General features: G+C 37.1%; 1 protein-coding gene across 1 annotated transcript in view; it reads left to right on the top strand.

Moving 5' to 3' along the window:
• Nucleotides 1–11,257, top strand: part of LOC119785213 (tomoregulin-1-like) — a 97,312-nt gene extending 86,055 nt beyond the window's left edge. Inside the window, exons 7-10 of the mRNA XM_038287720.1 lie at nt 4,706–4,765; nt 7,285–7,408; nt 8,625–8,786; nt 9,868–11,257. Coding sequence (XP_038143648.1) covers nt 4,706–4,765; nt 7,285–7,408; nt 8,625–8,786; nt 9,868–9,952 — 431 coding nt within the window. The 3' untranslated portion in view covers nt 9,953–11,257. The remainder of the gene's footprint in view (nt 1–4,705; nt 4,766–7,284; nt 7,409–8,624; nt 8,787–9,867) is intronic.
• The last annotated feature ends 2,424 nt before the right edge of the window (nt 11,258–13,681 follow it).

The raw sequence follows: 13,681 nt of genomic DNA on the forward strand, positions 1-13,681 counted from the left end.
TACTTTTGACAGTTCTGAGTGTAAAGGAAAAGTCCAGTCTGGAACTTGCAAGGTGTACCTATAAAATGACCAGTGACAGTATGTTAAAAGCTATGCATTACAGAAATGCAAACAAATCTGTTTATTGGATCCTAAAAGCACCAGTGGGGGTTAAATAATCTAGTACAAAGAGCAAAGTGAAGACAGACTGCAGGAATAATTCAGAAAAATGTAACTAAAGCCGCGAAGTATCATTATTTTAACTCTTTAAGCCAGATTTAGTAACCAGAAATTATGCCACCAGTTTAAGAAGGAGTTATAGCCTCATGTGGGGGTGTTAAAATATCTCATGGTCCTGAAAGAGACAGTCTAAAGTGATGACAACTCTGCAGCACTCTGCTGTTTAAAAGCCTCTCTACATTCCCACCAATGTTCTCACCTTTGGTCTTTAAGTGTGGGCAGTGAACAGAAGAATGGTGATGAAATTATAAAAAAAGAAAATCAGTTTTCCCTGAAGGCTGGTTGCTGCTCACACACAGAGGGATGAGGTAAGAGGGCCAACTGCTTAGAGAAAATAAAAAACTGCTTCTTTTTTGGGGTGGTTCAGGAACCTGGTATGAAGAAGCGACTAAACATATCCGGCTGCAGCCAGCATTTACCGTTACTGACATGAAAAGAGCTCTAACCTTCCCCATCAGATTGTATTTTTCTATTACAAGCATAGCACCTCTTCCTCTTTTGTCTTTCACCTTTTTAATGCACTTGCTGTAATCCTAAACAAGATAAAGAGATTAAAGGTCTGTCTGAGTGTCAGATTGATAAAGTGTAGAAATACAGAATTTAGAGAATCTACCAAGGATTGTTTCTTTGTTTCTTTTCTTTGTATCACCGCAGAGCAGAGATGCCCTTTTGCTTTTTCATTAACCTCATCATTAAAATGAAGAATGGCTTCTGTGGACTAAATCCGCATCTTTTTTTTTAAATATATTTTCATCCCCTCTCTGATGTAAGCTTTTAAAATATGCAGAAGGATTTCTTGTGGAGGATGAGTCAGAGCTCTTTTGATGCTGTGAGGTGTGAGTGTTGCATACAAACCTGATTTGCAGTCCCAGCTTGATGTCTGATGTTGTTCAAAGAACAAGCCAACACCCCAACTTGCTCTGGCTTCTTCAAGCTCACAGAATCTCCTCATTTCTGCTGCTAGACTCACCTTGAATCTCAGTGTGTCGGCCTGCCTGAGCCGTGCTCTCTGTGGGGGTTGGCAACAGATACTGACACGTCAGGAATTATGGATTTTTTTTTTTTTGACATTTTGTGGCTTTAAGGCGGCCTGTGACCAAGAGCCTGATTGGTTCGGGGCGGTGCCAGTTGAGGACGGAGGCTGGCTGGGCTACCATGTGGATGTGTAACACCCTGAGGTGATGAGCACCTGCCCCTTCCCCCGAAGCTGATGAAGCAATAGCAGAAGGAAAGGAAAATGAAGATAAATCGACCCGGCCTGGAGCTACCAGCGTTAAAAAAAGCATCTGTATGCATACACATGCATGATATCTGCATGTAGGGCTGCATGTTTGAGGGGAGAGTTATTATCCTCACAAATATTATTCAGGATAATTACATAATTTAAAATTCAACACTTACACAGCAGTAGAAAGATCCCTCTGAGCCCAGCATCTCATAAAACCCAGTATGAGATTGTTGGAGTCCACTCCTTTTCCACTCTACCATCAGGCTCTTTAATAAACGTGCAAAAACCCTACCTTATTGGGGGATAACTGCTGTGATATCAATAAATATGCAATACAGCTATAAGCGTTTCCATGAAAAGACTATTTTGATCAACATTGCTGCACAGAAAAAAGCCATCTGAGTTTGAACCAAAGGGAATATCATAATAATTGACCTTATCCCCCCTCTATAACTAGAAAAATAACTGCTGCCAATTAGACAGCTGCTGCTGCAACTATCTTTAGGAGCAAAGCATCATTATAAGATGATTATTTGATCTCAGTTCATCAATGTAACAGGTAGATGAACCAAAAAGCTCTATAAAAAAGATGGGGTGATGCAGTTTATATCTTCTTATTCATTTATTTCATTTTTTCTAGATGAAACAGCCAAGCAGCAGGTGCAGAGTATCTCGTCTTTGATAAATCTAAAATGAATTTCAACACACTCAGCTCTGATCTGATCATTAAAAATACATAAGCAAAAAAAAAAAAGAAGGTGTTACTCAATAAGATTCACTGTGCTTTTCAAAAGGCACATCTCAGTCTGCCAGAAGCGTGTTTTCTAGCCAATAGGGTCACTCCTCAGACATCCCAGTATACGCACTCCACATCCACCAAGTGGAAACAAGGCTGGTGTTAATTCTTTGAGGACAACAACACAGAAACCCACTGCTGTTACTGAGTCAGTCATTCCGTGTTTTGTTTCTTCTGGTTTGGGAAAGAGCAGGGATCAGGGCTGAGAGAAAAAGATGAGTGGGAGGGAGGTGGGGATTGAGGGATGCAGGAGGGTGGGAGACACAAAGAGCAGAGTGAGATATTGTCAATATTTCTCCATGAATGGTGCAGCTTTAAAAATGGATGAGTGGGTTTGGTTTTCTGTGTGTTCCACTCTGCTGCTCTCAGCGTGGGGTTGGCCTGAATGTCTATCTGTGTGAGGACAACTGAAAACTTAAGATAACAAATATCTTTTTATCGCTTTTATTGTAGTATTTTCTGATTTTATAACAGATAGATCCCCATCAGGACCATTGATTGCCTCATTTAAAGCATCTAGCAACACATTTACAACACCACACATCCTGTCTTTAACATTACAGGAACTAATTATGAAATCAAATCACCAATATTACAGCTGCAGCATTACAAGATTAGGTGATACACCTAAGGATGCAGATTTCTTTTACCTGGAACTCAGAAGCCTCTTAATTCATTAAGTATCTTCTTGCTTCCAATCATTCTTTTCCCCTCATTAATCATGTTGCATGAAGTCTACTTTGATTTGTATTTCTCATTGCCTTAAGTTCAGTTTATCCTTTTACATAAACAGAGAAATTGGCTATAATTAGACTTCACTCAAGTTTATGAATACATATCCAGGAGTTTCAATTCTGGAGGCTCATAATTGTGTAACCTGGAGTTTGGGAGCTGCTGTCTTTAAATACATGTAAGCCTGTCCTCCTGGTTCCAAGTGAAACAGATATATGACCTGTCCATCACTCTCGAGTTAATTTTTCAACAGACCTGCTTGAATAATTTATTTGGAATTGATTTCATTGCGGCAATATGGATGCTAAAAAGCTGAAACCACAATCTGCCCCCTTCGGTTTTATGTTTTGATAAAGATGGCTCTTTTTTTACCTCTCTGCAAAACCTGTTTATAAAAAGTCTATGGTCTTTATGTCTTTCAATCATCAATTGGATGACTGAAAGTCAATAGTAAATATCCTGTGCTTGCATAGCTCTTTATCAAGTCCAAGAACCCTAAAGGGCTTTACAGCACATTCAGTCATTCACGCACCGATGGTGATAAGCTACTTTGTAGCCACAGCTGGCCTGGGGCGGACTGACAGAAGGGAAGCTGCTATACAGTAGGAGTCAGCGGGTCCTCTGACCACTAGCAGGCCAGGCGGGTGAAATGTCTTCCTCAAGGACACAACAGAGACTGGTAACCCAGCAGAACAATAGCTTTCTGAGCTATTAATGACCTAATAAATGCAGAGAAAAACTGTTTTTTGTTATCTCCTTAATCATATTTGGTTACTTTAACACAATTGTTAGATGCCCTATGTTAACATGAAAATTTGTGTTAAAGAAACTAAATACGATTAAGTAAATGTGCAAAATAGTCGCTTTATTTTTTTCAGAAAAAACTAAACAGCATATGGGAAAAGGTGAGAATAATCATGGTTTCCAAACTTTATTGCTTCAAGCCTGAAAGAAAGCAGTGACAGTCAATGTTGAAGAATTCAGAATATAAAAAGACAACAAAAAGCCCATAACAGGTATTCAGCAATAACCAAAATGTGATTAAAGCCATGATTTATTTTAAAACCTTGGAAGTTTCAGCCCCACAGCTGCAACAGACCCTGACTTTGAGTAAATCTGATCCACCACACTTTCAAAAAGGAGCCCGGAAAGAAAACTCAGCCCTAAAATTCAAAGACGGCGCTGAAGCTTTCCTGTCAAACCTGACAACAAAACACGAGACAGAATATGGAGAAATGTTCTGGTTAAGATTCAGAGCAGCTCCTCCTGCAGACAGCATGAGAACATGACGTCTGCTCACAGGAACCACAGCAGCCCTGCCAACAGAAGCCTGCTGCTTCTTTGTTTGTTTGTTTTCACCCATCACTCTCTGACACACCCACACACACACACACACACACACACACACATAGTGCCTCAGATTGACCCATCACCACCTTCACTCTGATGAACAGGGAGTGATTCAGACTGTGAGTAAACATCCCCTCATGTCCTCTCCTTCTTTTATTCTGTCCTAAAGGGAAAAGAAACACACACACAGACAGCAGACAGGAAGTCAAGCAGTCAGACAATGTCAGCAAAATCCAACTAAAGAAGCTCCAACGTTTCAAGCAGTACCTGTGAGCTGCAATCGCTTCAGCATCTCCAGACATGTTAGAAAGAACGAGCTCTTGGTGTGTTTGAGGAAATTCAGTCTGAATATGACGACTGTCTTCTCTGTTTCTCCACAGCGGATAAAGAAAAACTGGGAAAGAAGGACGACAGCAGCCCGTTCAAAGTCAACGTCTTAGGTGAGGATGCGTCCATGTTTATCAGAACTGTCAGGCTAAGCAGAATCGCCTGTTAAAGAGTGTTTTGAAGTTTCCATCAGCTGCCCTCCAGATGTACTGAAACCACTCCGCTCAGTGAAGATCATAGTTGTGGATTTCCACCTAACATATTCCCTATAGTGAACTATAAATAAGCATTAAATGCAAATGTTTTGAACGTTTAAAGGCTTTTAACATTAACCTCTAAAGCGATAAATGTTTCATCTACAGGTTTTCTGCTTTAGATTTAAACATGAGAAGCATTTATCAAAAATCAGTTTCTAACCTTACAAGCAGCTCTGGAAGAGATGTGTGAAAAGCTCTAAAATAAACTCATTTTTAATGAAGCAGCTGAAAAGCTTTAAAACAAATATTCAGTGAGGTGACTCACAACATTTTTAATTTTAAAATCAGTTTTTTCAGGTTTGCTTAGAGATTGAATACTTCCTGTTTCCCTAGGATATAAATATATGCAGTCAGAGGTCACGTTCACTTAGGCTGCATTCAAAATGTGGTAAAATTTCCTAAACAGACTAAAAAAGCAAAAGGCTTAAAGCCTGAAGTTAAAGTCTCTTAACAGAATGTCATCCATCAGAGTCGCTTTCTGTTCGCTCTGAAGAAGATCAGCAAGAAGATCGCCCTCTAAGACTTTGTGCTCACTATTGCCGACCTGTGCTGTAAATCTTCTTCCTGCCTTTAATCCGACCAACAACATCCCTGTGGCCTTCAACAGCTTGTTAACCTGTGTCTGAACCTGCTGCTTCGGAGCAATAACGGAAGCATAAACCTAATAAAAATCTCTTTAATACACACTAAAGTCCTAACTGGGGGAAAGAGCAGTAAAATTTAAAGCCCACAAGCTGTAAATCGGTGCTGATGGTGAAATAAAGTGAAAACAGAGATTTAAAGAGCTGCTCCTGCTGTGATGCTATAATTTCTCCTGAGTAAACATACAGATTTAACAGAGCAGAAACAGGGTAATTGGTGGAGCTTATGTCCTGATGCACGATGTAAATGTGGTATTTAAAGAACGGGAAGATTCAACAGAACCTGGAGAGATGCATTAGATGCAGACATTATGAATTAAGACTCAAATCTCTCTGAAAAGAAACTCCTTAAGATATTTCAGTCTTTAAGTTTCCCTTTTATGATCAACAGAATTAGTTAACCGTCTCTCCCTGATGATCAAATGGGTTTAAGTCTTTCTCCATAAACGAGGCTCCTAGGTTTGAATACTGATTGTTTCAGGAAAGAAGCCAATTGTATTTCTTGCCAACTCTGTTATAAGGTCCCAATCACCTGCTGTGGTGACCCTGGAATACAGAAACAGTGTGAAGGACACAGAATTCAATTTAGTGTCAACATCTAAGCCAAACTATAACGTTTTACCCAACAAAGATGTATTATCAGACCAGTGCTTAGATTAGTGAGAGTGAATTACAGGAACCAGAACATTTCCTGGTACATCTGTCATTGGCTCTGCAAAACAATACTGTATTAAATTGTATATGAGGGTTTCTGTATTTAGGCATCTGTACCTGACTGCTGAGCCTCATGCAAACCCAACCAACACAAAGAAGTGCTGCTACTGCTAATGAGCCTGTAAGGTCGTTTCTGTCTGCCGACCTTTACTCAGTGTTTTGACTGATTGTCTTGACCAGTAACGTCTATTACACGTCGCCCCACCACTCCTCTGGTTTCGGTTCCAGATGTGTCAACTCCTTACAGATCATTTAAATGTCCACCGTCTGTCTTTATGCTGGACAAAAAGACAGTTAAATCAAACTATTCCTTTTGTGTTTGGGATCTAGACCATATTTCCTAGGGTGTTGGGGCAAAGAAAAGCACAAAACAAATAATTTATCATTTTAAATACCGGTATATTAATACAGAACGAAAGAGTTACTTGTGGATCTGCACTAAATGAAGTGAAATTTCCATGTGATTTAGTTTAATTAAATTGTTATGTTGTTCCAATTTAAATTTTGTAATGTTTATTTTTAAAGAATTAAGAATTCATACAATGGAAAGGAAGGAAGGAACAAAGGAGGGGAGGCAGGGAGGGATAACCCAAGCTTATTATTTGGAGCCTTTATGTCTCCTCAATGAGCTGTATGTGGCATTGAAGCTGATTTCCTTCATCACTTTAAAAATTACAGTTAAAATCAACATTTATCTTTGTGAGACTTTAGTATTTATTTCATAATTTTCCATTTAGAAAGCCAAACGTTTGCAAAAAAAGGACATTTGATGCGACTTCTCCCTGATGGATTAGATTTTTTAAAAAATACATTTAAAAATAGGCAAGAAAACAAGTCATAAAAGGAACAATTTTATAGTAGATATCATTGTTGTAACTTTGTGATGTTTACACATTATGCTAATTAGCCATCATAGTTAATTAGAGTTTTTTTGCAGATGCAAAAACTCCACTCTCCATTAGTTAAAAGTTCTCAATTCATTGTATTATTTTCTGTGCTCTCTCCCTTTAAATTGCTCAGAAACTACAGGCCTGGATCAAGGAGAAGGCTTCTACGCCGGCATGCCCATCCCCTGTGCTGACAGCTACGCTGGCTTCTGTGTCCATGGTAAATGTGAGATCAAGTACAACATGGCCACCTGCAGGTTAGTGACTCCAGATTGATATTTATTGTATTCCTCTGATTTAGGATGAAGATTTGCAAAATAGCACAACCAAACCTCCAAAAGTAAAGAATTTATAGGCAAGAAACTTATACTCGATTTAAGCACACCCTAAAACAAGCCCTACACAAAACCATAATTAATAATAATAATTAGGTTTATGTATGAGAAAGCCAAAATTTACAAATATGACTGTTCCATCTCCCCTTTCTAAAATTGATATGTTGAATTCCTTTTAAAACAGTTTAATAAAAATTAAGCAATTAATTTAAACATTTATATGGTTACATATAGTATTTACACTCTGATCCATACGTGCATGTTAATATAAACAAAGACTTAAATATTTAGCCATGAGATAAATATTGTTAAAGAAGGTAGAAATTAACACAGGTATCTACGTATTTTATATTATTTATTAACAAATAGATGGAAAAAAGAAAGGGATAAAGTGTACTGGATTGGATCACTGATATCTGATATCAAAAGACAGAAATTAGTCAATATCAGAACTGATATCTGATCCAGGCATCGGATCGGTGGATCCCTAGAGGGTACATGGAGAAAGCTTCTCACTTTTGTATTGCAGTGCTTTTTTTTTATTCACCTGTTCCCCTCCATGTCCTAAAAAATTAGCTGTAAGCAGAAGCAGAACCCCACTACTGCACCCAAAACTCAGCAAATCTATTTAAAGACAACTACAGTTATCATTGTTACACATTTATAAGACAAAAATCTCAAAAAGACAAAATATTGAAACATTTTTCCTCAGCCTTCATCACAGGGTCTACATCATTGGTATGGACTAGAAAAGGATTTTTTATTGGAATATATGTAGATATATATATATATATATGTAATCTCAATCAGCTCTCTTAGCGAATTATCACCTCTTTGACCATTCTGTAATTCTGGGGGAAAATATTGTGACTCTGATCTATATTATATTGCTGAGATGTTTCCCAAAACTTTATTTTGTTAAAATATGCCAATTTTGAGATTAAAATTCAGTAATGTAGTTTGAGGAAGTATTGAACACTGTGTAGTTACTGTAAAGTGCTCTAACTGTTACTTTATAATTACTGAGCCTCTCTGGATCCATTCTGATTCTCTGGTGCACTTAGTAGTTGGAGCACTCTAGGAAAGTGCTATTTTTCATGCCCCACCTGGTGACGCTGCTGATGTGTTTGGGATGCAGGTGCGACGCAGGATACAAAGGTGCTCAGTGTGACGAGCCTCAGGATTTCAACATCCTGTACGTTGTTCCCAGTGGACAGAAGCTCCACTACGTCCTGATCGCAGCCATTATTGGAGCTGTGCAAATCGCCATCATTGTTGCCGTGGTAATGTGCATCACTAGGTGAGAAAAAAACCCTGATTTGGTCTATTTAGATCAGCAAAATAGATTGCTGCAAAGACAAATTAACTCTCAGATTGAAGCATATTTTTAGTATTTTATTGTTTTCATTTAGAAAATATATGAGCCCACTTTAATTAATCCAAAAAGGGTAAGAAGACTTTAATGAAATATTGGTATTCTAACTGGATTGGATTTTTTTTTTTTACCATTTTAGGCTGTAATAAACTACAAATATACAGTTATATGTGAAAAATAATGTATGAAATTTACATCCTCATTCAGGCACCTATTGATATAATCAATTAGCAGTTTATTATTTAAAAAAAAACAAAAAAAACAAACAAAAAAACATTTCTTGTCTTCTGTTGTATGTAAATAAATTACAAAACGTTTCCAGTAACGTTTGGATCCTTATTAGGAGAGGCGGGTAGTTACCAGTTACATTTGTGTAAATAAAAAAAAAGAAAAGTACTTTTAGGTGTAACTTTACAGTATTGTACGTCTTTCTTTCACTTGAGTAAACATATGATAAAATATCACTTCTCTTACTTTAATTCAATTTGTGGTTACTCCATCTATTTTGAGAAACTTCACTTAGCAAATACAAGCTTCACACTTCCCCATTTAGAGATACTTTTTTTTGTATTCAAGGCTTATTGGTTATTTATTATTTTCAATTTGCCAAGTCAGCTGTGTCATTTGGAGGTTCAGTTATAATACAGTAAACAGTATATCTTAATTTAAGCTATTGTACTTATTGTAACTATTTATTTTGTAAGCTTTGTACCTGCAAAAATATTAAATCACTTGTTATGATCATTGGTACTCAATAGATCAGTTACCTGTACTCAGTACTTGAATAGCATTCCAAATACTTTATTCTTTATAAAATATTTCTTTTAAAGGCAACTTTTTACTTTACTTGAGTAAAAATATGATGAAAATTTTTGTGTACTCTATCCACCTCTGCTTTTTAGTTTGTATCATTTTCATATAACGGACTGTGTAAATCTAATATATTAAAAAATATTTTGTCTTAATGGATATACTGAAAGAAAATGTGTCTGTTTTTTTTCTTCAGGAAATGTCCAAAAAACAACAGAGGTCGTCGGCAAAAACAAAACCTCGGCCATTTTTCCTCGGACACAAACTCCCGGATGGTATAGCCTTGTTTCACAGCGGTTCCCTTTGATAAGTATTTTTCTCAAAAGGCGGGAATGCCACTTTTTTTAACCGTTTTTCCTGAAAAAAAAATAAAAAAACTTTAAAAGAAGAATATTTATTTAAGAGGCCTTATTTTCCTCTTGTTTTCAGGCATGGAATTTCATTTTTCTTTTCCAAGCTGTTGAACCAACACAAACCTTTACTTTTGCCTGACTTTGAATACTGGCCAACAGAGCAACATGTGCCCCTCTGGAATGTGATATTTATTGAATTGTTTTCATTAAAAAAAGGTCTTCTTCCCCGTCTGTTCTGCTCCTTACTAATGATGTGCAGCTGATCACCAAATGTTGTTTATTTTTAGAGTTTTTTGTTTTCATGAGAGGGATCCAGCCAGTCTAATAGATTTATTTACATTTTATTCTTTGGTAGGAAAATATCATTTAAGGCTTCAGTTAAACTAAGCTAATAATTTATAACCGTTGGTATAATTTTCTTGGAGGTAGTTTTTACTCAAGGTTTTTACGTTAGCTTTGATTCTGACTTGTAGTTCTTGTAAATTAGCATGACTTGTGAAAACTGTGTACTGTGGTGTAGTTCCAACTTTTTACCAGGAAATGTCACCGGACTCTCCATCTGGTTCACCCCTGTCCCGTAGGCACTGGGAAGTCCGACTAGCTGACGGAGGACGCTGTGGACGGTGTTTAAATGATGAATGTGGCTTTTTTTGAAAACACACAAGGACCTATAAAGGAAATGTGGACGTTCATTTAATGGCTAACAGGCTGGAATGTGTTTTACATCCTTGTTCGTGAACCTGGGAGGTAGAGGATTGTAAATGAAGGACTTTTTGTTGGATCTCAGAAGGAGATCAGCGCTCCCTGAGCCGCTTCACGTTATCACAGGACTCCTTGGTCACCGATATGGAAGAGGCTTTAGTGTCTTCTTTGAATGTTATAAAGAGGGTGTTTTTTATCTTAATTTTACATTTTCTTCTCTGTGACACATTCCAAGCACATAGGAATCCATTAAGAAATTCATATACTTCACATGTTCCATCGGGGAATATGTACAACATTTCCTGCTGGTATAAACAGGAATAAAAATGTGTCTTTCAGATGTTAGTGGTGTGCAGGTAACTTACTGCCGTTGAACTTTTTTTCTTTTTTGTCGTATTAACGTTTTGAAGTCTTGAGGCCAATTCTTGGTTTCCGTGTCCGTATGTCTGTAATGATCCACACGGGTCAATCTGATGTAAATCATTGTCCTTTTTCATGTTGTTCCCAATAAACAGAAATCCAACAAAGTCAGATCGCCGTCATATTTTCTGTCGTAGTGGTCATTCCTGTTTGTTCGAATACAAAAACGCTGCTGATTTTCTTGATGTTTTTGAAAGTGATGTAGAGAACAAGTGGAACGATTAACAAAGGTTTTCAAAGATGTCATTGGCAGTGTCAGTTCATCAAACACAGGGAGGGTAAAAAAATTTTTAGATGATTTAAGATGACATTTCATATATATTTTAACATATAATGCATTTTAAATGCTTCTTTGTGCCTTTTTATTAGACTGATTTACAGAATAAAACAGGCCTCCACACTGAAAAAAGAACGCAACCGTTTTTTGCATTTACTTAATCATATTTATTTACTTGAACACAATTGTTGGTAGGACATAAAACAATTGTGTTCAAGTAATTAAATATGTAGGTAAATACTAAAGATCTCTATGCATTAGCCCGCTTCAAAGAAACTGGTTTTGAATACTGGAAAAGTGGTTCTGTTAAAACATTAGAGGGTTGTACTCATATATTTAAGCACTATGCCTATTAAAAAAAAAAAAAAACTTATTTCATTTTAAAGTTAAGCAATAAACACCAACCGTTTGATTTGATCTTTTACTTAGTCCTTTTTGCGCTTACAAATATTTTTTTTTTCACTTGGTGCACTCAGCAGAGAAACAATGCTTTATGCCATCTCCATCTGCTGACAGTAGTTACTCGGGCATCCATCAACTTGCCCGGTTTGGCAGCTTGAAGCAGTACTGGGTAACATTTTTACCCTCATATATCCTCTACTAAGTCCTTGTGATAGTAATCTGAGTATTTATGAAACCACTCAGAGGTTTCTCATCTTGCCCTACTGGCTCTGATTGGAAAATCACACAAGCAACTATCTTCTTTCTTTGACTCTGACCCCAGTAGGAGTCTGACAGCTCTGTCACTCCTGTTCTCCTTCATGCTGTGTGACAAGCACCACATGCACTAGAGGCAGGTGATTGTAAGATAATTTTTTAAGATTTATAACAAGGAGCCAGAAAAAAAGGCAAGGAAAAGCTCTGTCAGAAGAGGAAAGGAAGAGAAAACGTGAATTGGATCAGTATTGAACTCTAACAAGGGTGATTTTTGGCAAAGCATTCACTAATCAAACAATAACAAGTATTACTAATGCAGGCCTGTCAATTTTGTTATTGAACTATTGTGACTTTTGATTGATATATTTTAGTCTGCAGCTATGAAACCAGAGAGGCTGAATTACCTCATGAGAGCAATTAAAAACAATCCAGTCAAGAGACAGACTTATATAAAAGTCTTTTTTTTTTTTCAGCTAAAAGACTTCTATACACTACTTTACATTAAATGATATCAAATGTTACCCACCTTTTCAGACATTTTGGTTGGACGCAAAATTAGTGCTGCACTAAGGTCTCCCTACAGCAAACACAACCGTTCATATGAGATTCTGAGCACTGCTCATTTCTTATCCCTCTTTGCATCTAATATTTTTGGCAATTCTTCACACTTAATCTTGGACTTCTTCCTTGTTGTTGGGAAATTACTTCCTTGTTTTATTATTGATCTTTTTATTGATTTATAGAGTAAAATACGTTGTCTGCCTCTATTTTTTTTTTTATTGATCCAGACTTTTCAGTGAACTAACATCCAGCCAAAACCAAAGCAGACTTCCATTAAAACAGCACATATTTAAAGAATATCAAAGCAAACACTATTTGATCAACCTTTAAATGAGTATCAGATTTGCATTGGACCATTATTTACAAAGAAACCAGTAATTATTTGCACCAAAAATTCAGAGGGAAGTTCATCACCGATAATTTACCTTCAAAACACATGTTGATGAAGGAACGTCAGTAATTTCCCCTCAGGGTGACTAACAGAAAAGTAAAGCTGTTTAAATTTAGGATCAAATTATGTCCAACCCCTGTAATATTTTTCCTTTTAACACCACTTTTCTTGTCATGTCTCAGTTACTCTGAGCACAACAGCCTTTTATGCTTTTAGTGAAGCCGGTCTGAATAGGGAAACTAAAGCTAATTGCATACTAGTGGAGAATATTATAGTGGTTGGAGTTGAAAGCTATTTTATTTACGCATCAGTTTCAGTACAGTGCATCACCTCGTACCACAGTTTCAGGAATAAGTAAGTACTTTCTGTGTAAATATGTGCTCAATGCAAGGTTTGCAGTAATATTTTTCTTTTAGATTGTTTTAAATGGAAGAATTCAGCTGTGGCATTGTCCAACTTGCATTAGCATCCAGGAACAACTGATGTCAATACTCCCCTGTTGCAAACCTGTCAGCCCTGTGCACACCTCTACCGCCAACAGCTTTCTGCTCCATCATGCTGCAAGCATCCACCACCATCATCCTTGTTTATGTGTGGCTAACGTTCTCATTTTGCCTCCATTCCACTACCAGTTCTGGCTCCTGGAGGG

The sequence above is a fragment of the Cyprinodon tularosa genome, unplaced genomic scaffold (assembly GCF_016077235.1).
Source record: "Cyprinodon tularosa strain WSP-4 unplaced genomic scaffold, ASM1607723v1 ctg243, whole genome shotgun sequence".
NCBI lineage: Eukaryota > Metazoa > Chordata > Actinopteri > Cyprinodontiformes > Cyprinodontidae > Cyprinodon > Cyprinodon tularosa.